The 25852-nt window shown below is 41.7% G+C and overlaps 1 protein-coding gene across 1 annotated transcript in view; it reads right to left on the bottom strand.

The window, feature by feature from the left end:
- Positions 1–12464, bottom strand: part of amph (amphiphysin) — a 49964-nt gene extending 37500 nt beyond the window's left edge. Inside the window, exon 1 of the mRNA XM_084057573.1 lies at positions 12339–12464. Coding sequence (XP_083913699.1) covers positions 12339–12407 — 69 coding nt within the window. The 5' untranslated portion in view covers positions 12408–12464. The remainder of the gene's footprint in view (positions 1–12338) is intronic.
- Between the last annotated feature and the right edge of the window lie 13388 nt (positions 12465–25852).

The raw sequence follows: 25852 nt of genomic DNA, 5'->3' as shown, positions 1-25852 counted from the left end.
GCTGCGCGAGCCAAGCGGGCTCTGGTGCCATAATCAATAATCATGATTGCTTTGAATTGTTATTATTGTTTACACAAAACAGAAACCAAGGAATATACATTTCAAGAGCGAGAGATCACAGTAAAAATCCTAAGCATTCTTCTTCCACACTGGGAGAAAAACAGCATCTGAAACTTTGATGGGATGCATTTTTACACAGTGACCAGTGAGTGCTGTGACCACTTTAACATTGCATCTTATGAGTGGGGTTCATTTGGTGCCGGCCTGCGCGCGCATACTGGTTCTTATCAGTGTGACGTAGTCTGATATGGGGTCTATAAACAACCATAACACATGTACTGTATGGTATATTTACACATAAACACGACTGTTAATGTACAGTACACTACATAACAATTACAAATGTCTGTTTGCTATACTGTAACTGCTGTAAATGTTTCATTGTTGATAGAAGGTCTATTGCTCATTATATTCACCGTTGATAGTCTTTTACTCATCCTAACTATTAGGGGCAGTGGGTGATATTAACCCATTAAAACCGGGAACGCATCTGTGTAACGACATAAACCATTATTTTATACTTTGGCTATTCAAAAATATCAGTATGAGCTTGTAGATCTATTTTTGAGAAATTGTGGACACTCTTTGAATATACTTTTTTTTAATTATTTTTTTACTCAAATCTTTGCTTCTGGGGGTCCCTGGAACAAAATATTTTCAGATGAGGGGCCAAATACATATCATTTTGGAGGTCATTGAGAAGTTTGAGAACCACTGATATAGCAACATAAGTTTTTCAGAAAACTGTTAGGATTTAGAAGACATTCATTTTGTAGAATCCCCCATAAGCAAAGATTTGAGTTACAAATCCTCGCTTTAAAGAAAAAAAAAATATATATATGTTCAAAGGTTTGCACAAACTTTCCACGATTTAAAAAAAAATAGCAGATCTACAAGAAATCTTAAAATGACACAGATGCGTTCCCGGTCTTAATGTACATAATACATTTACTCATCCTAACTATTTGGAGCAGTGGGTGATATATTAATACATTTATTACCATTAAGAGCAGTGAGCACTATTAGTGCAGCGCTCAGGGAGCAGTTAGAGGTTAAGTGTCTTGTGCTCAGGGAGGAGTTGGCTAAGTGCCTTGCTCTGGGGCGACACACAGACCAGGGCCATGGAGAATCCCAGACAGCCTCTGTAACCCATTCAGCTATCCACGGGTTTACAGTGTCCAGCGTGAATAGGCTCTATGCACAGCAGCCATAGTGTGAAGACATTCACAGGTGTTGCCAATGATACTAATGAAGGCTCTGTTCCAATCTGCTCAAACAGAGTCAGGGTGCTGATATTGTGCGTGTTGGCTCACTGGAAACACTGCTACACCAGTGGGTCTACAGTTGGGGTCCGGGGCCCTCATGGGCTTCCAAATGGCCCCTTACAGGTGTGTAACTCTGAGAGTGTACAAATGGAACCAAATGGACCCGTAAGAGTTAAGGGGGTCGCGGAAACCACTGTGCTACACTAAATGGAACAGAGCCTTCATTAGTATCATTGGTAACACCTGTGAAGGAAGTGATAATATGGCTGCTGTGCATAGAGGCTATTACAGTGGTGGAAGAAGTACTCCGATATTTTACTTAAGTAAAAGTAGCAATACCACAATATAAAAATACTCTGTTACAAGTAAAAAGCGTGTGTTCAAAAATGTTTGCTGGAGTAAAATTAGAAAAGTATTGGCATCAAAATATACTTCGAGTACCAAAAGTAAAAGTACAAAAATGTTTGAAAATAGCAGATCTGTTGTGAGCTTTTAGATCTGCTATTTTCAAATAGCCTATGTATAAAATAGTGCTGAAGTGGTTCACGTATGTTTTATAATAAAAGTAAATGTACTTAGTTACTTTACACCTCCGGTGAATTATGGCCATCACTTCATGTTGTCCGTCATTCAATTCAATTTCAGGTGAACTGTGTCAGTCAATAATAATTTAGGAAACCTGACAGACATTTTATAAAGGTCATATTTTACCCAACAAGAACCCAGTGGTGTATAGTAACTAAGTACATTTACTCAAGTACTGTACTTAAGTACAATTTTGAGGTATTTTTTACTTTACTGGAGTATTTCCAATTGTCTATACTTTTACTTCTACTCCACTACACCTCAGAGGCAAATATTGTACTTTTACTCTACTACAATTATTTAAAAACTTTAGTTACTAGTTACTTTGCAGATATAAATTATTATATTATAAAACATACATTAAACACTTCAGCCCTATTTTATACATAGGCTATTTGAAAATAGTTTCAAACATTTTAATACATTTTAGCGTATTTGGCCTTGTTTCCTAATGTTGTTTAAGCCAGTGGTTTAACACATAATATGTATTTGTCCGCAGAACCCCCCCCCCCCCCCCCCGCCCTTCTGAAAATATGTTATGCCATAGACCCCCATACAAGATTTGTGTGGATTTGGAAAATATTTCACAAAAAAAAAAAATCAAGATTTTTCTTTGAAAATAGTTGCGACGCGTTGTGAGCTTGTAGATCGGCTATTTTCAAATATCCAATGTATTTGTATATAGGTTTAAAGTGCTCATGTGGCCTATATATAGTCGCTTTTGTTGGGCTTGTTTTCATAGACCTGGTTGCTTATTTCCCTCGCAAATTCTGGCAACGCTGTTCAGACACACGCTGCACACACAGACGCGCACACAGAGCTCGCTCTCGCTCTCTCAGTCTCTATCTCTCTCTCTCCCTGTGCAATTCCTCTCAAATAAACAGCCCCCCCTCGAGCACGCTCGCTCACTCTCTCATTTTGTTTCATAATGTTCGTACAGAACGGCTCTGATGCGTGAACTCTCACGAGATTCTCGCATCCAAAACAATGTGACAAACAATGCATGTGTGAGTGCCAGGACACTACATAGAGAGGATATATATATATGTATTTGAGTCCGGATCTCTCCTTTAATACAGGACTGGACGGTAATATTGCGGTAGGGACTGTTTTGTTGCGGTCAGGTCCAGCGACCCTCCCCTATAGCCACGGTGGCTGTGATGTGCTCTCATTGGCAGTAGCCCGGATCACCTAGGAGAGTGATCTCAACCCCATTCATACTCAGGGCCGTGTTAATGTCAAAATGCGCCCTAGGCAACGGACAGTTTTCGCGGTTATTTCCCCCCCCCCGACAAGACATAGGCATGTGCCTACATTGCCTGTGCTTAAACACGGCCCTGTTCATACTGTATGATACTGTATTATGTCCAGTCGGCGACAGAGCCAAATATCAAACCTGCTACATCTAGCAGGTTTGATACAACATATACAATAACAATAACATAACAATAACAATAGAAACACTCGGGAACGCATCGCCGAGCGCTATTATCGTGGGTAGATCCTCTCGCAGACACACAGCGAGCAATATGTCGCCGATCAAAACCCGATGATCCTGCGTCAGATCGGGGGGTTTTGTCGGCGATCGCCAAAAAAGACACCTGTTGGATAATTTATAATCGATAGTTTATTAGATTATAATTATTGTATGATTATTGTATTGTATCACTTTGGATAATTGCATAAAGTATGATGTATTTGCTCAGAAGGGACAGTTCTGTAACTGCTAAGATAAGATGTCCTTGCTCCCTGGCCTACTCTTTCTTACCCATGAAAGTTGTGGCTACAGTTTATCTATGATGCCTTAGAACAGGTTACCTTGCCACCAAAATGAGCCTTTGCCCCTGTTCATGTTGATATTATATTGTGGGGTGGGCTTAATAAGAGATAAACTGTCTGTTATAATGCTGAACATTTTGTATTACCAGTAGAGAATATTTTTGCCTGTACCACCTTGTCTCTCCTGTGCAAATAATCCAGTAAACCTGATTATTATTTGAGACTAACTCCGTGTTACTTCTTTTTACGGTAATCCTTTTTGAAAGCGTACAAACCTGGTTTTCCTAAGTTATCAGCACCCGACAGCATAATCGGACCAAATATCCTACAGTGTGTATACCACCCTAACTCCTGTCCTGTGTTTCATTCTGACTGGCTGCTGTGACACCTGCATCTCTGCATGGGGATTAATGTGAATCAGATGGTTGGAGGGATATCTTGTAGGGTAAGTAATGTGACCCTTTTTGATTCCTGGCAGGTTGTGTTCTGCCACATTATTGACGACTGATTTGATCCCTCAAATGAATTGAACGGCTGACAACAGGAAGTGATGCCCTCACCTTTGTTTCTACTCATTCAGCTATACAGCCTCCCCCATAGCTATCACCTTTATTTCTACTCATTCAGCTATACAGCCTCCCCCATAGCTATCACCGTTGTTTCTACTCATTCAGCTATACATCCTCCCCCATACTGTAGCTATCACCGTTATTTCTACTCATTCAGCTATAGGGCCTCCTAAATGGCCTCCGTACAAATGGAACCAAATGGACCCTTACAGGTCCATTTCGTTCCATTTGTACACTCCAGGGGCGGCCATAGCTGAGTGGTTAGTGAGCCCGCCTAGGGAGCCAGAGGCCCTGGTTGCCCCAGGTTCGATTACAGGCCAGGCCAGCATATGTGTCGATGAAATGAAATGTGTCCCTGAGCAAGACTCTTAACCCCTAATTGCTCACAGGTTCTCATTAGAAACAAGACCGCAAGGACTTTCATGAACGACCTGTTAAAAGGAATTATCCTTTATCCTTATCAGAGTTACACACCCGTAAGGGGCCATTTGGAAGCCCATGAGGGTCCCTGGACCCCAACTGTAGACCCACTGGTGTAGCAGAGTGTTTCCAGTGAGCCAACATGCACAATATCAGCACCCTGACTCTGTTTGACCAGAATGGAACAGAGCCTTCATTAGTATCATTGGTAACACCTGTGAATGTCTTCATAATATGGCTGCTGTGAATAGAGCCTATAACAGAAGCTGCTTTTCCATGCCTCAGATTAAATGGTGCCAAGAAGATCAGATGTAACATGCTGCCATGACAGCCACGGTCACTGAGTGAGTGTACGCACGTACACGTGTGTGCGGATGATGATTTGTCCTGTGTGCGCATCAATTAGCTCGATGCACAACCGGTGTGGCGTCACACTCAGCTCAGAGTCTCTCAGTCAATAGGCTCCATGCACAGCATGGCCATATAATGGAAAGAAATTAGGCCGAACTGGCCGAACTTCCTTCACAGATGTTACCAATTATACTAATTCCATTCTGGTCAAACAGAGTCAGGGTGCTGATATTGTGCATGTTGGCTCACTGGAAACACTCTGCTACACCAGTGGGGTCTCAAAGTGTGGTCTAGGGACCCTCATGGGCTTCCAAATAGCCCCTTACAGGTGTGTAACTCTGAGAGTGTACAGATGGAACCAAATGGACCCGTAAGTTTGAGAACCACTGTGCTACACTAACTGGAACAGAGCCTTCAGTAGTATCATTGGTAACACCTGTGAAGGAAGTAAGGAAGAGGCCCAAATTCTTTCCAATGTGGCTGCTTTGCATGGAGCCTATTGGTTTGAAACCTCATGTGTCCAAAACTGTTACTTTTCAGGATTAAATTTCAAAAATAGCAAAAGAAGCTCATCCAAAAGTAGCAGATCTACAAGCTCGATATGCGGCGCTTCGAGCCTGTGGATCTGCTACTTTTGATGCATTTGTGTGATGCTGCAGGGGCGGCAGTGTCTCAGGGGTAGAGTGGCCGGGTAGAGTGAACTGGAAAACCGCAAGGTTCGCAGTTCGATCCCGGGCTGGGGCGCTCCCCTAGACTTAATGTCGAAGTGTCCTTGAGCAAGACGCTGAACCCCTTTGCTCCCGGTGAGCAGGTTGGTGCCTTACATGGTTTCCTCCACCATCGGTGTATGAATGTGTGTGTGAATGGGTTAATAGCACAATCAATGTAAAGCGCTTCGGATAGAAGTGCTATATGAATGCACCATTTACCATGCTGTAGTATGATCAAGATTCTACAAATGCCTTCTAAATCAGTAGTTCTCACACTTTGAAGATGTTTCCAAAAAGTTCCAAAATAGCAGATTATGCAAGCTGTCCACAGCCCTCCTGTGAGACACAGAGTGAGTGGACAGAAATGGTGTGATTTTATAATGAGCATTGGGGAGGACCAATCATATGAAGGTCGGTTAACCTCATGTATGCTGTATCTGCTGTGTGTTATGCTACGTGTATACATGTCGATATTGTGATATTTCATGTTCTCTTTGACATGCTTCAGGTCAATGTTTGCTATCAGAGGTCAGTTGTAGCTATCAGAGGTCAATCTGAAGGTTAAGATTTGGGTCAGAGGGACATAATAGGCTCTATTCACAGCAACCTTCACAGGTGTTACCAATGATACTAATGAAGTCTCTGTTCCATTTCCGTGTGGCACAGTGGTTCTCAAACCTTTTCATTTCTAGGACCCCCATAACTCTCAGAGTTACACACCCGCAAGGGGCCATTTGGAACCCCCCCAAGTGTTTCCAGTGAGCCAACATGCACAATGTCAGCACAGACTCTGTTTGACCAGAATGGAACAAAGCCTCAATTAGTATCATTGGTAACACCTGTGAAGGAGGTAAGAAGAGGCAAAATTTCTTTCCAATATGGCTGCTGTGCATAGAGCCTATTGAACATATATGTGCGCCAACCCTCCACCATAGAGGGGCATATTGAGCCACTAGCTTCCTTTGCCCCATGACCACATAATCATCAGTTATTCTCTTGCAGACACAATTATGTCATCATATTACAGTTAATACTTCCCCAGCCGTGCTATTCTTAACATGACTCTATGTTCCTCCACAGTGCTGCTACTTTTCTCTTCTATCAGATTGCTAATTGCCAACACCTGGTGTGTCAGGTGGAAGTGTGTCAGAGTGTCTCACAGCCTCTGCCTGAAGACTAAAACCTAATATCTCCCCCAGCCAGCTAGGGGAGGATTCCCTCTTAGGCTAGTGGTTAAGATGTTTTTGAGGTTCGAATCTCAGGTGTTACCTAGGCACACCGTAGATATATATACACATACATATTGCATTGGCTGCTGCTGCTCATTGAAACGATGCATCAACAAAGCCGCCATATTGGTTAGTTAGAGCAAGCTGTGCCTTCTAATACATTGTACAGTATACCCCATGTATATCTATTGAAGCAGGAGGTCTCTACACTATTAACCCACTAAGACCGGGGAAGCATCTGTCATTTTTTTTATTTTAACCACTTTAACCATTCATTCACTTTTGGCTATTCAAAAATAGCAAGCTCAGCTTGTAGATCTGCTATTTTTTGAAAAATCATGACAATGTGTGCAAATCTTTGAATATATATGTTTTTAAAGAGAACTCAAATCTTTGCTTCTGGGGGTCCCTGGAACTCAATATTTTGAGATGGGGGTCCTCGGCCTAATACATATAATTTCAGGGGTCCTTGACATGAAAAGGTTTGAGAACCACTGATATTATAGCAACATAAGTGTTGCTATAATATAATATGTATAATATGTCTTCTAAATCAGGAAACTGATTTAGAAAACATTTGTAGAATCGGCCTCATGTCTGAATGGGTTAAAATCAGCAGAAGGTCTCTCCACTATTAAAATCACAACTCATAATGCGGTGGCGCGCTCTCAGCTCATGTTAAAACATAAGGTGCAACCACTAGTACTGTAGTAACCTGTAGGTCGTTACAAACTAACTATTAGTTTACTGAGCTTGTAGATCGGCTATTTTCAAACATTTTTGTACTTTTACTTTTGGTACTTTGAGTACATTTTGATACCAATACTTTTGTACTTTTACTCAAGTCAATTTTGAATTCCAGACTTTTACTTGTGACAGAGTACTTCTACATCGCATTCTTGATACTTTTACTTAAGTAAAACATTTGAGTACTTTTTCCACCACTGCTGACGATCTTTTGCTGCATGTCTCTCCCCATCTCTCTCCCCCTGTTTACTGTCCATCTCCAGTGTACACTATCAACCCCTAACATTAAATGTATTCGACCCCCGGACCCTCCATCTCAAAACATTTTGTTCCAGGGACCCCCAGAAGCAAAGATTTTAGTAAAATAATTAGACATTCAAAGATTTGCACACATTTTTCATAAGCCTGGCGCAAATTGATGTGCCATTAGCATGTATATCTGCCATTTCTCAATAGCCAAAGTATAAAATAATGATTAAAGTGGTTAAAATGATTGTGATGCTATATTAACTACTTTTGACGGAGAACCCCCCCCCCCCCAAGGACCAACCGAATGTGTATCGCTAAAACCTAAAATGACACAGATGCTTTCCTGGTTTTAATTGGTTAATCTGACCAATGTTTATTGACTTCATGACCTGCTGTTGCCAGGCGAGTTACGGTCAGGGATCCAGCAGACTATTTTAGCTGTGTCTTACTGTACACTAGACCAGTGGTTCTCAAAGTGGGGTCCGGGGACCCCCAGGGGTACCTGAGGGAGTTCCAAGGGGTCCCCAGCTAAATGATAAAAAGTTAGGAAACAAATGGACCCTTATGGGTCTGTAACTCTGAGAGTGTACAAATGGAACCAAATAACGGGTCCATTTGGTTCCATTTGTACACTCTCAGAGTTAAATTGACATTGATTTTACAATAAAAATTGGGGTCCCAGAGATAGAAATGCCATGAAATGGGGGTCCGTAGCCTAATGTCAAACTGGGCGACCTTGAAATAAAAATGGGGCCTTGGCATATATTTTCAAATGGGGGTCTGCGGGCTAATAAGTGTCAATTTGGGGGTCCTTGACATGAAAAAAGTTTGAGAAACCCTGCACTAGCCCAGTGGTTAACCTTCACTGGATCAGGGCCCATGCACTCCAACATCATGAAGGTGATCGCAGCCCAACCCTGACCACGGTGATGATCGACCAATTATGTTCTGGCTTGAATCATGGAACGTATAGTATTCTTGTCCAAAACTGTTACTTTTCACAATTTAAATGAAAAAATTGCAAAAAAATAGCGGATCTAAACAAGCTCATACTGTAGTGCGGTTCGAGCTTGTAGATCTGAATTTATTCATGCTTTTGTGTGACTTTGTAGTATGATCAAGAGCATAAAATGAAATCAAATGGACCCGTACGGGTCCATTTGGTTTCATTTTGCGCTCTCAAGAGTTAAAGATCTAATAAGGGTCCGTTTGGTTACCAACTCTCCATCGTTTAGCTGGGGACCACCTGGAACCCCCTCAAGGACCACTGGTGGTCCCCGGACCACTGGTTGAGAACCACTGAGCTAAACCCTTATGTTAAATATTTACATGTATATGTTACAGTGTCAATGAATGACAGTTACACACACACACCCACACCCACACGCACACACACGCGCACGCACACGCACACGCACACGCGCACACACACACACACACACACACACACACACACACACACACACACACACACACACACACACACACACACACACACACACACACACACACACAGGCATGCAGATGTCTCGGTTCAATAAATCAATAGTTGTCTTCAAAGCTAAGTACTTGGGTTGCTTTTGTCCCTTTGTAATGTAAAGGGTGGAGGGGGGAGGGGGAACATTCAGTGAAATGGATTTGGGGGGGGGGGGGGGGGGGGGGGGCGGCGGCCATAGCTGAATGGGTAGAGAGGTGGACAGGGAAACCGAAGGTCCTATACCAGCAGTGGTGGAAAGTAACTAAGTACATTTTACTTCAGTACAATTTTGAGGTATTTGTACTAAAGTACAAATACCAATCCCGTGACCCAAAAATGGGTCCCGATCCACTAGGGAAACACTGTCCTAAATGTACCATGTTCTGTACAGCCAGCGCCTATTCCAATTCACTATAGAGCGTGGAAGGGGGTCCTCAGAGTTAGGCCTACTACAGAGGGAGGCACCACATATTTGTGTGGTACGATTGCTTTGCATTAACCACTTGAATCCTATTTGCCCTGTTCAAGGGCAAAAATGTCAGATCAGATCTACTCTTTTCGGCAAAGAGGTTTGGTGTAGAGGGGGGGGAAAAGAGCAGGCCAAGTACAGATCCAAAGGTCATTAAGTTTACTAAGAATTGAGGGTTTAAGTGGTTGAATTAATCAAACAAACACATTAATAGGAAATATTATGTGTAAACAAACAAACAAAAAAAAAACATTAATTTACACAACACTGATGATAGTGCTGTCAAACAGATCTATGAAGCTATCTATGACATCTATGAAAAGGTATTAATTTGCAACACAATTGTATACAATATGTATTGGGGGGGGTCCCTGCTTCGTCTCTCTCTCAGATAAGGGGTCCAAGGTTTCATTCCATGATTCCCTGGATGCTCAACCATACCAGTGTATTTCATATAGCTCTTACACTGGTATTATTAGTAGGACTACTAATGCAATGACAGTTATCGGAATAAACATCAATGCATCATGTTAGTTAGTTAGTTAGTTAGTTAGTTAGTTAGTTTGTTTGTTTGTTTGTCTCCTCTTAGGATGTGCTACTAGCAGGCTAACACACACACACACACACACACACACACACACACACACACACACACACACACACACACACACACACACACACACACACACACACACAGCTACTGAGTTATTAAAAGAAATACAATCCTCTTAGAGAGAGATAGAGAGAGAGAGAGAGAGAGAGAGAGAGAGAGAGAGAGAGAGAGAGAGTGTGTGTGTGTGTGTGTGTGTGTGTGTGTGTGTGTGTGTGTGTGCGCGCGCGCGCGCGTGCGTGCGTGTGTGTGTGCAGTAGCTGAGATGATAGGTGACAGCTATAGGTTGACATGAGTAGGCCTAGATACTATATATGCCTGTGATTAATTAATTAATTAATTAATTAATGCAATAATAAATGAATCTAATGATAACATTTAATGTCATGATAATGGCGCAGAGAGAGCATGCGCAGCACTCAGTCTTCAACGCGTTAATTCATTCACAGTGAAGCAGAATTATTTACAACACTGAGAATCATAATCCACACACCGTCTACCCGTCAGATGTAAGATGGACGCAATGCCGTTACACCACAACCAGAGTCCTATGGAAGTATGTGACTCCAGACCGAAAAGGAAATTAAAGTAGCCAGTTTGTAGTTATAATAATAATATTAGTATTAATAATAATAGCAACCAGTAACCATATGTGACCTGGTTACAATAAACACCAACCATCCTCTCTCTTTAGAGCCTCTGGATGGTAACAGGGCACCAAGGAATAGGCTCTATTCACAGCAGCCATATTATGAAGACATTCAAAGGTGTTACCAATGATACTAATGAAGGCTCTGTTCCGGTGCTGATATTGTGCATGTTGGTTCACTGGAAACACTTTGTTACACCAGTGGGTCTACCGTTGGGGTCCAGTGACCCTCATGGGCTTCCAAATGGCCCCTTACGGGTGTGTAACTCTGAGAGTGTACAAATGGAACCAAATGGACCCGTAAGGGTCAATTCGATTCCATTTGTACACTCTCAGAGTTATGGGGGTCGTGGAAACCACTGTGCTAGACTAAATGGAACAGAGCCTTCTTTAGTATCATTGGTAACATCTGTGAATGTCTTCATAATATGGCTGCTGTGAATAGAGCCTATCAAGGTCTAATATTTCTACAATTGCTACAAATTGCTAAAAAAAAAAACTGCAGGCCTACATCCAGTCATGTTGGGGCATAAACAAGAAGTTGAACTAAATGATACTATTTAGTCTGATAATAATCTACCTTGCATGTCCACATCATGCATACTTTACATTACTTAAGACCATTGGCATTCTTCAAATGGACAAAAAATAGCCAATTTTACACCGAGGTGCCCAGAGATGTCCCTGTGGTGCCCACGTAATTCGATAGGTCACCAATATGGGTGTAACAGCGGCAACGTAAGTGTTATTCACTTGACGAACTGTTGTGTTGAAACGAGAGCGGACCCGCCGTCCTTCACGAAGCATCCATGTGTAAATGAAATTTAAAGGCCGTAAAATGAACACCTTAACACGTATACATTGATCCAACACATAAACACACAACATGCCCCACAATCGTCTGTATTTAAAGGCCAACTGCGGCCGTTTTTCCTTCCAGTACAAACCTGCTTTAAAGGGATAGGCCTATTTCACTTAAAAAATAAATAAACATACAAATATATATACAAAATAAATAAAAAAAATGAATGGAAATTCCATTACTTTTTTTCATTTATTTTTTTATACATATTTTATTTGAACGTTTATTGAATTTGAAAGTGAAATATCCCTTTAAACGGAGATATTCTTTTTTTTTTTTTAAAACATGATCCTTGTCCTTTCCTTACCTTCTCCTGGGCTCTGCTGAGTCGTTTCTGGACGTTTTTGGCGAAGATTCCCGTCTTTATTTCTGCCATGATGGCGTGAGATCATATATAGAGCCGTGTGATGTAATTTTAGTGTTTCTATTTAAATGATGATGATGAAGAAGGGGAAGGAGAGAGAGAGATAGAGGGGGAGAGAGAGAGAGCGAAACCCGAGAGGAGACCCGAAGCTTCAGCACCAAGGACAGCGACCGTGGGGGAGGGGCCGTGGGGGGGGGAGTTCTTAAAGAGACAGTAGGAATGGAACGCTGTGGGAACACACCACCATACTAACGAAATGTACAGTGGTGGAAAGTAACTGAATACATTTACTCAAGTACTGTGCTTAAGTACAATTTTGAGGGGTTTGGAGTATTCCCAATTATCAGTACTTTTACTTCTAGGAGGCAAATTTTGCTCCAGGACAATGATTTGAAAACTTTAGTTACTAGTTGATTATCATAGCAAAACATACATGAACCACTTCAGCCCCTATATACATTTTGGTCATTTGAAAATAGCCGATCTACAAGCTCACATTGTGATCTTTAAAAACATATCAAATCATCAATCATAGCTGTCTTGTAGATTTGTATACATTTGAAAACTTGGGAAATGGGACATTATGTATTATGAGTAGGCTAATTTCTACTTTTGGTATATTAAAGGGATAGTTCACCCCCCAAAATGACGTTTTTTTCTATTGATTAATCACCCAATGGAGACTTGAATTCATGATTTTTTTTTTTTTTTTTTCGCATTCCTAATCCAATAATTTGATGACCACCTGCGTTCCGGTAGGATCCGCTGCCTACCGGCCCGTTGGTCATCAAATTATTGGTTTAGGAACGAGACAAAAACAAATCCATGAATTCAAGTCTCCATCCATAATCGATAGAAAAAAAAAAAATCTTGTGGGTGAACTATCCCTTTAAGTATATAAAGGGATACCAATGCTTTTGTACTTATACTCCTACTTAAAGTAAATTTCGTACTTGTAACTGAGTATTTCTACATTACAGTATTGATACTTTTACTTGTGAAACAAAATGTGAGTACATTTTCCACCACTGAAACCTGATAATCCATCATATGGGTTTACATTGCCCTCTAGCGGCCAAACAGATCAATTGCCAAAATATGTCATGCACAAGAACTTACAGAAGCTCTACTCGATGTGACATTACAATTACAAATGAAAGTATTATGAACACCAGAGCAACGTGAAAGGTCCTCTTGATAAGGTTTGTTTTTTACTGACATTAACATACACTTAAACTTCGTAAAGAGACTCGAGGGACTTTGTCCACGTTATTTCCAGTGGTGGGGAAAGTATTCACATTTTTTACTTAAGTAAAATTATCAATACTGCAATGTAGGATTACTCTGTCAAAAAAGTCTGGAATTCAAAATTTACTTGAGTATAAGTACAAAAGTATTGGTATCAAAATGTACTAAAGTACCAAAAGTAGAAGGTACTCATTATGCAGAATGTCTCATTTCACAAGTTTTCAAATGTGTAAAAAATCTTTTGAAAATAGCAGATCTACAAGCTTGTAGATCTGCTATTTTCAAATGGCTGAAATGTATATAGGGCTGAAGTGGTTAATGTATGTTTTGTAATAATAATCAAAATCTACTAAGTAACTAAAGTTTTCAAATAATTGTTGAGTAAAAGTATAATATTTGCCTCTGATATGTAGTGGAGTAGAAGTAAAGGTACTGAAAATTGGAAAAGTAAATATACCTCAAAGCTACTTAAGTACAGTCCTTGAGTAAATGTACTTAGTTCCTTTTCTTTACACCACTGGCTATTTCAGCCTACAATAAGCGACTCTTGACCCCGATTGTGACATTCGGTAGGTGGTTTGAAGACACCACTTTTGGTGTAACACCTTACAATGGCTTTTCTCCCCAATATTTCACAATATTTTTCCCACAATGGACGAGCTGTCACTGCTCACACGTTGTGGCGTCGCAGTGGTGTAAGTACATTTACTCAATAGGCTCTATGCACAGCAGCCATATTGTGAAGACATTCACAGGTGTTACCAATGATACTAATGAAGGCTCTGTTCCATTCTGGTCAAACAGAGTCAGGGTGCTGGTATTGCACATGTTGTCTCACTGGGAACACTCTGTTACACCAGTGGGTCTAAAATGTGTGTCCAGGGACCCTCATGGTTCCTTGAGGGGGTTCGAAAAAATGGCCCCTTACGGGTGTGTAACTCTGAGAGTGTACAAATGGAACCAAATGGACCCAGTAAGGGTCCATTTGGTTCCATTTGTGCACTCTCAGAGTTATGGGGGTCGTGGAAATTGAAACATCTGAGATCCACTGTGCTGCACTAAATGGAACAGAGCCTTCATTAGTATCATTGGTAACACCTGTGAAGGAAGTGATAATATGGCTGCTGTGCATAGAGCCTATTACTGTACTTAAGCAAAAGGTTGTCCTGGAAGTATCAGCAGAGGTTAAAAGGTCAGATATAGATACAGGGTTTGTTCACTTTGTTTAAAGGTAGGGTAAGTGATTTGCAATTATTCAAATAATTGCAAAATGGGTCTATGTTCTGATAGTACTCGTTACTATAGAGTGTCCTGTCCATATAAGGAGTCTCCCATGTCTCTCCAGCTCTTTATTAAACAGAAAATGCATTTTCAGTGCTCTCTCCTGATTGGCTCAAATTTTGTCACCTACCTGAAAATTTACTATATTCTGTTTACTAAAGAGCTGGAGAGACCCCTGTGACCGAACAAACGCTTTGAAGCAATGATTACTATCAGAATATAGTACTTTAACCTTTTTAACAAAACAAAAAAAATATCACTTACCCTACCTTTAAATGTCTTTAAAGTGCCTGTGGATGCTGCCTTGGTCCACTTGGGGGCAGCAGAGAGCTATGAGAGTTTGAAAGACATTGAAAACACTGGTGCCACTCAATACAATGACGTTCCATTAAATGTGCTGGTTTATTGTTTTAATTGTCATAAAACCTAAGGAAACCATATTAAGTGTACAAACACCTAAATACCTAGTTGTTTTATGATGTATCTTTTATTTAGGTAATACCTAAACAAAAGATACATCATAATAGAACGAGGGGGGGAATACTTATTATTATTATTTATTTATTTTTAATCAATCATTATTATTAACTATTAAGTAAGCCTTGCTATCTCCTGTAGCGTGCGGTAGCTTAATGTACAAGTACACCCCCTGGACATGACCAGTGATGTAAAGTAACTAAGTACATTTACTCAAGTACTGTACTTAAGTGCAATTTTGAGTTTTTTTTTGCTTTACTGGAGTATTTCCAATTTTCTGTAATGTTACTACTACTCCACTACATCTCAGAGTCATATTGTACCTTTACTCTAGTTACTAGTGAAGTATCGTTTCAGACATGGGCACGGTATACTTCTCCTTCGCCCCATATATGCATTTTGGCCATTTGAAAATAGCCGATCTACAAGCTGTGAGCTTGTAGATCTGCTATTTTCAAACGATTTGTATACATTTTATACACTTAAACTTGTGAAATGGGACATTCTGCATAATGAGTACTTTCCACTTTTGGTACTTTAAGTATACATTTTGATTCCAATACTTTTGTACTTTTACTCAACTGAATTTTGAATTCCGGACTTTCACTTGTAACAGAGTACCTACTTCTACATTGCAGTATTGATACTTTTACTTGGGTAAAACATTTGAGTATACCTTTTCCACCACAGCTAGTATGTCACAAACGTCCAGACCGCGGATGCCAAAGTGGAACCCACCCTTTGCCAAAGGGAATATTAGCTTAGTGGGGACATTGACCCGTGCTCCGTGATTTTGACACTCACATTACATCCTGTAGGACGCGGGGCTCTCAAACGCTTTCATCGCGAGGTCACTGACCTCACTCTCTGCCCTCCTAGGGACCCTGATCAGTGTTGCCAGATTCTGTGAGAGAAACAAGCAACCAGGTCTAGGAAAACCAGCCCAAAAGAAGCGACGATGGGCCACATGAGTACTGTAACATGTACATCAGCTATTTGAAAATAGCAGATCTACAAGCCCACAACGCGTCGCGATGCGACGCGTTGTGAGCTTGTAGATCGGCTATTTTCAAATAAAATCGTGCGGGGAAATTATAATAAGCAGATCTGGCAACCCTGACCCTGATATGAAATACATTGATACTCATCGTCTCTGTTGGAGGTTTCCACCCAAGGGTGACATTTTTTTCCACCCAAAATGTCCAAAACTTACTTTTCAGGGTTCAAATACAAAAAATAGCAAAAGTAGCAGATCTACAAGCTCATAAAGCATATCAAGTAGGACGTCGATTTACGAAAAAGTCCGGAATTAGAAAAAATCACTTTAGTAGAAGTACATAAGTATTGGCACCGTGACTAAAATATACTTAAAGTACCAAAAGTACTCAAAGTACTCATTATGCAGAATGTCCCATTTCAAGTTTTCAAAATGTATAAACATCTTTTGAAAATAGCCGATCTACAAGCTCACAACACGACACGTTGCGAGCTTGTAGATTGTTGTAGCTTGTAGATTTGGTGTAGAGGGGAAAAAGGAGGGGACCAATGGCAGACACCTTTGGGAGGAGGGTTTAAAATGTTAATCCTAACCTAGCCCCTTAAAGGAGACATCCAGGCATTTTAAGTGTTTTCTTTGATGTGTCGCAAATCACTCACCACGATAGAAAAGCCCATCCTACTATAATTCTAGTAACCTCTGTAGTGGTGCGTGAGTGAGTGAAGATACCCGGTTCTCCTCACTGGCTGGACCAATTGCTCTGATTTTGCACACAGCCATTGACCATTACCATCTGAACGCAACTGTGAAGCCCGTTTTTCAATTTCATCAAATCTCAGCTTCTTATTAGCGTTTTTGTGTCAAACACTGTAGCCATGGTTACGGGGCTGCCCAGCTATGGGACGAACTGCCTCCCGGGTTGCCAGATCATGTGCGCATATCCCCCCACGGATGCGCTGCGCCGACCGGGTATGGTCTAGTTGAGTTAATCCACAGAATCCCCTCTTGGCCGTTCTGGCGACCCCCTCCGTTGGCATAATGGGAGCCTGTGGAAAGCAGAAATTCGCCTTTTATAACAAATGCAAAGTCTGTTTTTTTTCTCCTAGTACTCATTGGACTCATCTCCCAACCTGGCAACTCGGTGTTGCCAGGGAGAGAAACAAGCAACTAGCGTTAGCTCGTTTTGCATTAGCGTTAGCTCGTCGGGAACTTTCAGCGCCTCTTAGGGTCTCATGAGACTCCACAATGAGTACTAGGAGAAAAAAAACGGACTTTGCATTTGTTAAAATAGGCGCATTTCTGCTTTCCACGGGCTCCCATTATGCCAACGGAGGGGGTCGCCAGAACGGCCAAGAGGGGATTCTGTGGATTAACTCAATGGGCTTTTCTATCGTGGTGAGTGATTTGCGACACATCAAAGAAAACACTTAAAATGCCCGGATGTCTCCTTTAATAAAAAACATTAAAATAAATGATTCTTTTGAAAACGGTGGCCTGGCAGGTTCTGTTCTGGAATCAGAAATAGGTTTACACCAGGGGTCTTCAACAGGGGGTCCGGGACCCCTAGGGGGTCCTCAGAGCTACATTACGGGGTCCGCCAAATCTTTGTGTGATAGGATTTAGTTTTTTACATTAACCACTTGAACCCTAAAATTCCTGGTCTGAAAACGTTGAACTACACTCAAGGGGGCCGATACTGTGGGTGCCTCGGGGCTAAAGCACCCAGGCGAAATGACGAGCACCCAGTGGGCGAGGGGGGGCGCGCAGCCACGCGCTCATACAGTACTCGCAGCGCGCAGCCGCACGCTCGTACTCGCAGCGCGCTCCCATTTTTTTATGTTTTGCCGGCTCCAGGCTTTGTCTTCACCTAGCAGGTAAATTAACCGAATTAAAGTTACAAAACCCCCCCAAAAAAGTAAAATATTCGCCCAGAAACCGAAGATTTTCAGGGCACCCAATAGAGCTGACAAATATCGACGCCTGCACTGGTTTGTCACTCTGAAGAACTTTCGGTTCCAGTTGGCGCCTTAATTTTCGGTGTGTAGGGACCCTGGACTCAGGAAAGACCCACGCTGGGCAAGACCTGGGATGTTCGTTGTCTAGGAAATGAAGAACCGGAAACAGTTGAATTTGACGGAAGTACAGCCCAAGGAAATGACGTTGATGCTTTACAAATCTGTTAACATTCTCCGTGAATGAAACGAGTGTTGTGATTGGTCAAAAAATATCGTTTCCGGGGGAAACGCGTACGACGGAAATCCTACCCACTCAGGACTTCCTAGACATTCACTGCTTTAGGTCGTGACCAGGCTCTTCTTTTCGCAGATAAGTGAGGCTGGGACCGAGGCTAGGAAAGACCCACTTTGAGGACATTCGAACAAAGTCTACCCTCTTTTAAATCACTTATCAGACCATGTTTTTAAAGACTATCTTTGAATAAATCAATGCTCTGATTGTGTCTATCGCTTTATTGCTCTTCATTGTGTTTTCTTTTATGTATTGTTTTATGTTTGCATTTGATCTGTCTTGCTGTACTGTGAAACAGGGTTTTGATAGGTGCTACTTGATCTGATGAGCTTTAACCCTTTAAAGACCGGGAACTCATCTGTGTCATTTTAAGATTTCTTTGGCTATTAAAAAAATAGCAGATCTACCAGCTCATAGCGCGCGGCACTCTGTGCTGCGCTATGAGCTTGTAGATCTGCTATTTTTGGAACAATCGTGAAAAATGTGAGCAAAACTTTGAATGTATGTATTTTTTAAAGCAAACATTTGTAACTCAAATCGTTGCTTGCGGAGGATTCTACAAATGTCTTCTAAATCCTAACAGTTTTCTGAAAAACCTACGTTACTAGTCAGCTACTACTAGTAGCTAGTTCTCAAACTAGGGACCCCCACAATAATTTGCATTTGGCCGCGGACCCCCATCTCAAAATATTTAGTTCCAGGGACCCCCATGAAGCAAAGATTTGAGTTACAAATGTTCGCTTAAAAATATATGTATTCAATGATTTGCACAAATTTTCATGATTTTTCTAAAATAGCAGATCTACACAAGCTTATATATATCTGCTATTTTTAAATAGCCTAAAGAATCAAATAATGGTTAAAGTGTTTAAAATCTAAAATGACAGACGCGTTCCTGGTCTTAGTGGCCTAACTGTTATGTCAGAAAGCTGTGCTGTGTCAACATTTCTCTACTGGCTGTCCTGACTTCCTCATCTCCAGCTGAGTGTTACCAACAAGGTCAACGCACTTTAACTGTTTGCAGCTGTATCTTCCCTGTTGACTTAATTACCCGTTAGCCTCCCCATTCACTATCTACCCTGTCTGTTATGCTGGGTCTATTTGAGGAAAAGACCTACAGTGAACTCTTGGTGTGTCAAGTGAATAGGCTCTATGCACAGAAGCCATATTGGGAATGAATTGGGCCCCTTCCTTACTTCCTTCACAGGTGTTACCAATGATAGTAATTAAGGCTCTGTTCCATTTAGTGTGGCATAGTGGTTGTCTTATTTTCAAGGACCCCCATAACTCTGAGAGTGTACAAATGGAACCAAATGGACCCTTACGGGTCCATTTGGTTCCATTTGTACACTCTCAGAGTTACACACCCACCATAAGGGGCCGTTTGGGAACCAAAATGGAGTGTTTCTAGTGAGCCAACATGCACGATATCAGCACCCTGACCAGAATGGAACAGAGCCTTCATTAGTATCATTGGTAACACCTGTGAAGGAAGTAAGAAGAGGCCCAATTTCTTTCCAATATGGCTGCTGTGGATAGAGCTATATATATCATTAAATGTTGGATGTCTACAGCTTAACAACATCCAATAGTGTCTCAGTGCTATAATCTTCCTTTAATTCATATGAATGTAGAATTTCTGTCCAGCATTATTAAAGTGGTTTGTTGTTTTTGTTGCATTATACTGCACTATAGTATACCAACACTGCATAATACTGACAGTAGGCTATACTTTTTATGTGCTGGATGTTATCCAGCACACAAAAGCATCTAATTTACTGCAGCCAATTTTCTTTTTGCAACCTACTTTTTCACCTGGAGTGGTTAATGTCTGAAATAACATTTTTTGTCAAACAAGTACAGTATATGAATCAATGGAATCTATAATAAAGTTCAATAAGCAATACAATTTTATACAGTATACATACCACCAAACCCCCTTTCGCGGTCGTGCGGTGGGTCAGTCAGTCAGTCAGGTACTAGGTAGACGGTAAGTCGGGCGGCCCGTCCGTCCGTGCGTGTGTGCGTCCGTGCGTGCGTCCGTGCGTCTGTCCGTCCGTCACAGCTTATTTCACAAACCACTTCAGTGATCAGTGTCAGATGTCTTGTGCACGCTGCCAGCAGGCCAAAGAACTCAATCGCAAAATATTATTTTATCTGTCAATGAAACCTATCTTGCTATTGTTGTTTTAGTGAATGTATTACCTCAGACCCGCCTTCTGTCCAGGATATGAGATAAGATCAGAGTAAGTGTGATCCCTGTTTTGCCCAAATAAGCAGTTCAACACTGATGTCATTATGATGTTAGTTTTGCTCATATATGGAGTTGTGATTGTGTGGCTGTACCAATATAAGTGTCACTGTGTGGAACATCACTGCATTGTTTTACAGAGACTTTCATCCACTTTGTTCTTGTTGTCCAAAATGTTGCACTGGACCTTGGATCTGAACAGAGGAACAAAGAGATCCTTCGATGCTGCTGTAGCAGTGGAACACAATCTGTACTCCTTTGGAGGGTACTGTAACTTGAATGACAGGGACCAGATTGCAGTGCACGTCTTCAATACAGTATCTTTGAGATGGATTCAGTTGCCTCCTGTGACAACTGGACGAGGAGAACATCCACCTGAGGTTCCCTCCAACTGTGTGGCCCACACAGCTGTGCTCATAGAAGATATCGTCTACATCTGGGGGGGTGTAGTGAATTTTCAGATAGAGGAGGTTGGCGACTTAATTAAAATCCGGGGGCACGACTCCAACATGCTTTATGCATTTGATGTTGACACCCACAGATGGTTAAAGCCCAGTGTTTCTGGGACAGTTCCAGAGGGGAGGAGTACCCATTCAGCCTGTGTCTTGGGGAAGGTCATGTATATCTATGGAGGATACAACCAGCTGACTGGACACACTAATGACACGTACAAGTTGGACACCACCACAATGGTCTGGGCTTTAATTAACACCACAGGCACTCCTCCACCTGTTTCATCAGGTCACTCTGCCACCATCATTGGGACAAAGATGTTTGTATTTGGGGGCTGTCTGGACCAGGACAACAACATCAGAGTGTTTGACACAGAGACCGACTGCTGGCTGAACACGCCTTCTAAACAGCTTCTTACAGAACGACGCATAGGTCATTCAGCCTTTACTTACAATGGAGAGCTGTACATATTTGGTGGATACAATAGTCATTTGAAGCAGTGTTTCACTGATGTGTGGACATTAAATCCAGAGACCTTCTCCTGGAAGAAGGTTGAGCCCAAGGGGAAACACCCATTTCAGATGATTTGTATGTCCTGTTGCATGGTGGGAGATCGTATCATCCTCTTTAGAGGATACAGAGACATACCCAGTGTCCTGTACATGCTAGACTTGAATCCTAGTCTTAAAACGATATGTAAGCTAGCAGTTATTCAGTACGATCTGGAGCAGTGGGAACTTCCACATGACATCAGGTGGGAACTGGCAGCCATGACAGCAACTGAATAAATTGGTAAATAACCACCAATGACAACTGTGTTGTCTTTGGTGGATTATAACCAATTATAACACCAGTCAGTTTTCAGGCTGTCTCTTGATGCAATGTAACATCATAAGTACAGAGACAGTTAGACTTTCATCTCTAGCAGCTTGTTTGTAAAGGATTTAGACATTTTTGTCAGTAAATATGCATAGACCTTTAGCGGCTGGTTATACATTTTGATATAAAAATGTGCATCTTCCTCCCTACAGTACACTTTATGGGTTGTCGAGTGATGTCAACTATTCCACACTCCACCCCTCCCCGCCCCTCACACCACCCTGCCTCCATGGCTGACCACACCTACAATGCCATGTCATTTCATACCCTGAAAAAAAAGGAATAGGGGGCCTTTATAACATTTTAGAACCTTACACTTCAATAAGAATAAAATGTTAGCGCAATTATTTCATTAGAGAATTAAAATATGATTTTTTTTTTTTAAACAATAGCACCAGTAAATATTACGTGTACTGTAACTTACTTTAAGAAATATAGTTTTAAAGGAGTAATTAGTACTGTAACTAGTAAATTATGATTCTTCCTGAGTATCTTGCCTAACACTGCATAATACTGACAGTAGGTAATACTTTGTATGTGTTGGAAGTTTTCCACCTGCACAAAATGCACCTAATTTACAGTAGCCAAAAAAATTGTAACCTACTTTTTCACCTGCCAGTGAGGAGCCCCCACTGGGAGGAAGTAGCCTCCCATCCTACTCCCTTTCAATATTCCCCACTGAGAGGTGCTGCCCCCAGCCTGTTGGAGGTACCATACTGTACATAGCGGCTAAGATCACCATCCCCACCTGAATTTCCCCCACAAACATGGCCAATTATGTTCATTTTTCTTTTTTGCTAAATTTTTTATCCCATTATTTGTAACCCATATTCTTTTCACCCAGTGCCAATTGTATATGAAATCCTGGGCGCTACTCTCCCTCTGCCAGCCTAGGGAGACCCCGGAACTGAGCTTATGCCTCCTTCACTGCATGACAAGCTTATCACCTGACAGGGGGGCGTTTCTCCGGTTAGACGTAGCGCGTGGAAGGAAAACGTTATTCCAATCAGTTCCTTTCCCCTCCATCAGGCGCCCCGGTTGACCAGGGGGAGGCAGTATAGAGACCAGGATTAGTGCATGTTTTTTTTTTTTTATAATCGGGGTAAAAAACAACCCTTCCGAATATTGGGGGGGGGGGGGGGGGGGGGGTGTTACCAACAAGGGCAACGCACTTTAACTGTTTGCAGTTGTATCTTCCCAGTTGACTTAATTACCCGTTAGCCTCCCCATTCACTATCTACCCTGTCTGTTATGCTGGGTCTATTTGAGGAAAAGACCTACAGTGAACTCTTGGTGTGTCAAGTGAATAGGCTCTATGCACAGCAGCCATATTGGGAATGAATTGGCCCCCTTCCTTACTTCCTTCCCAGGTGTTACCAATGATACTAATTAAGGCTCTGTTCCATTTAGTGTGGCATAGTGGTTGTCTTATTTTCAAGGACCCCCATAACTCTGAGAGTGTACATGTGGAACCAAATGGACCCGTAAGGGTCCATTTGGTTCCATGTGTACACTCTCAGAGTTACACACCCACCATAAGTATGCCTTCATTAGTATCATTGGTAACACCTGTGAAGGAAGTAAGAAGAGGCCCAATTTCTTTCCAATATGGCTGCTGTGCATAGAGCTATATATATCATTAAATGTTGGATGTCTACAGCTTAACAACATCCAATAGTGTCTCAGTGCTATAACCTTCCTATAATTCATACGAATGTAGAATTTCTGTCCAGCATTATTAAAGTGGTGTGTTGTTTTTGTTGCATTATACTGCACTACATTATACCAACACTGCATAATACTGACAGTAGGCTATACTTTTTATGTGCTGGATGTTATCCTCCTGCACACAAAAGCATCTAATTTACTGCAGCCAATTTTCTTTTTGCAACCTACTTTTTCACCTGGAGTGGTAAATGTCTGAAATAACATTTTTTGTCAAACAAGTACAGTATATGAATCAATGGAATCTATAATAAAGTTCAATAAGCAATACAATTTTATACAGTATACATACCACCAAACCCCCTTTCGCGGTCGTGCGGTGGGTCAGTCAGTCAGTCAGGTACTAGGTAGACGGTCAGTCGGGCGGCCCGTCCGTCCGTGCGTGCGTGCGTCCGTGCGTCTGTCCGTCCGTCCACAGTTTATTTCACAAACCACTTCAGTGATCAGTGTCAGATGTCTTGTGCACGCTGCCAGCAGGCCAAAGAACTCAATCGCAAAATATTATTTTATCTGTCAATGAAACCTATATGTTGTTATTGTTGTTTTAGTGAATGTATTACCTCAGACCCGCCTTCTGTCCAGGATATGAGATAAGTCTGATCCCTGTTTTGCCCAAATAAGGAGTTCAACACTAATGAACATCATTATGATGTTAGTTTTGCTCATATATGGAGTTGTGATTGTGTGGCTGTACCAATATAAGTGTCACTGTGTGGAACATCATTGCATTGTTTTACAGAGACTTTCATCCACTTTGTTCTTGTTGTCCAAAATGTTGCACTGGACCTTGGATCTGAACAGAGGAACAAAGAGAGCCTTCGATGCTGCTGTAGCAGTGGAATATATTCTGTACTCCTTTGGAGGGTACTGTAACTTGAATGACAGGGACCAGATTGCAGTGCACGTCTTCAATACAGTGTCTTTGAGATGGATTCAGTTGCCTCCTGTGACAACTGGACGAGGAGAACATCCACCTGAGGTTCCCTTCAATTGTGTGTTCCACACAGCTGTACTCATTGACGATATCGTCTACATCTGGGGGGGCAAAGTGAATTTTCAGATAGAGGAGGTTGGCGACTTAATTAATATCCGGGGGCACGACTCCAACATGCTTTATGCATTTGATGTCGACACCCACAGATGGTTAAAGCCCAGTGTTTCTGGGACAGTTCCAGAGGGGAGGAGGAACCATTCAGCCTGTGTCTTGGGGAAGGTCATGTATATTTATGGAGGATACAACCAGCTGACTGGAGACACTAATGACATCTACAAGTTGGACACCACCACAATGGTCTGGGCTTTAATTAACACCACAGGCACTCCACCACCTGTTTCATCACAACACTCTGCCACCATCATTGGGACAAAGATGTTTGTATTTGGGGGCTATCCGGACCACGACAACAACATCAGAGTGTTTGACACAGAGACCAACTGCTGGCTGAGCACGCCTTCTGCACAGCTTCTTACAGAACGACGCATAGGTCATTCAGCCTTTACCTACTATGGAGAGCTGTACATATGTGGTGGATACAATAGTCATTTGAAGCAGTTTTTCACTGATGTGTGGAGATTCAATCCAGAGACCTTCTCCTGGAAGAAGGTTGAGCCCAAGGGGAAACGCCCATTTCAGATGATTTGTATGTCCTGTTGTATGGTGGGAGATCGTAGCATCCTCTTTATAGGATTCGGAGACAAACCCAGTGTCCTGTACATGCTAGACCTGAATCCTAGTCTTAAAACGATATGTAAGCTAGCAGTTATTCAGTACGATCTGGAGCAGTGGGAACTTCCACATGACATCAGGTGGGAACTGGCAGCCATGACAGCAACTGAATAAATTGGTAAATAACCACCAATGACAACTGTGTTGTCTTTGGTGGGTTATAACCAATTATA

This window comes from Gymnoscopelus microlampas (genome assembly GCF_963454915.1).
Source record: "Gymnoscopelus microlampas genome assembly, chromosome: 5".
In the NCBI taxonomy this organism is placed as follows: Eukaryota; Metazoa; Chordata; class Actinopteri; order Myctophiformes; family Myctophidae; genus Gymnoscopelus; species Gymnoscopelus microlampas.
The sequence above is the reverse complement of the archived record's forward strand: the minus strand, read 5'-3'. Positions and strand labels throughout refer to the sequence as shown.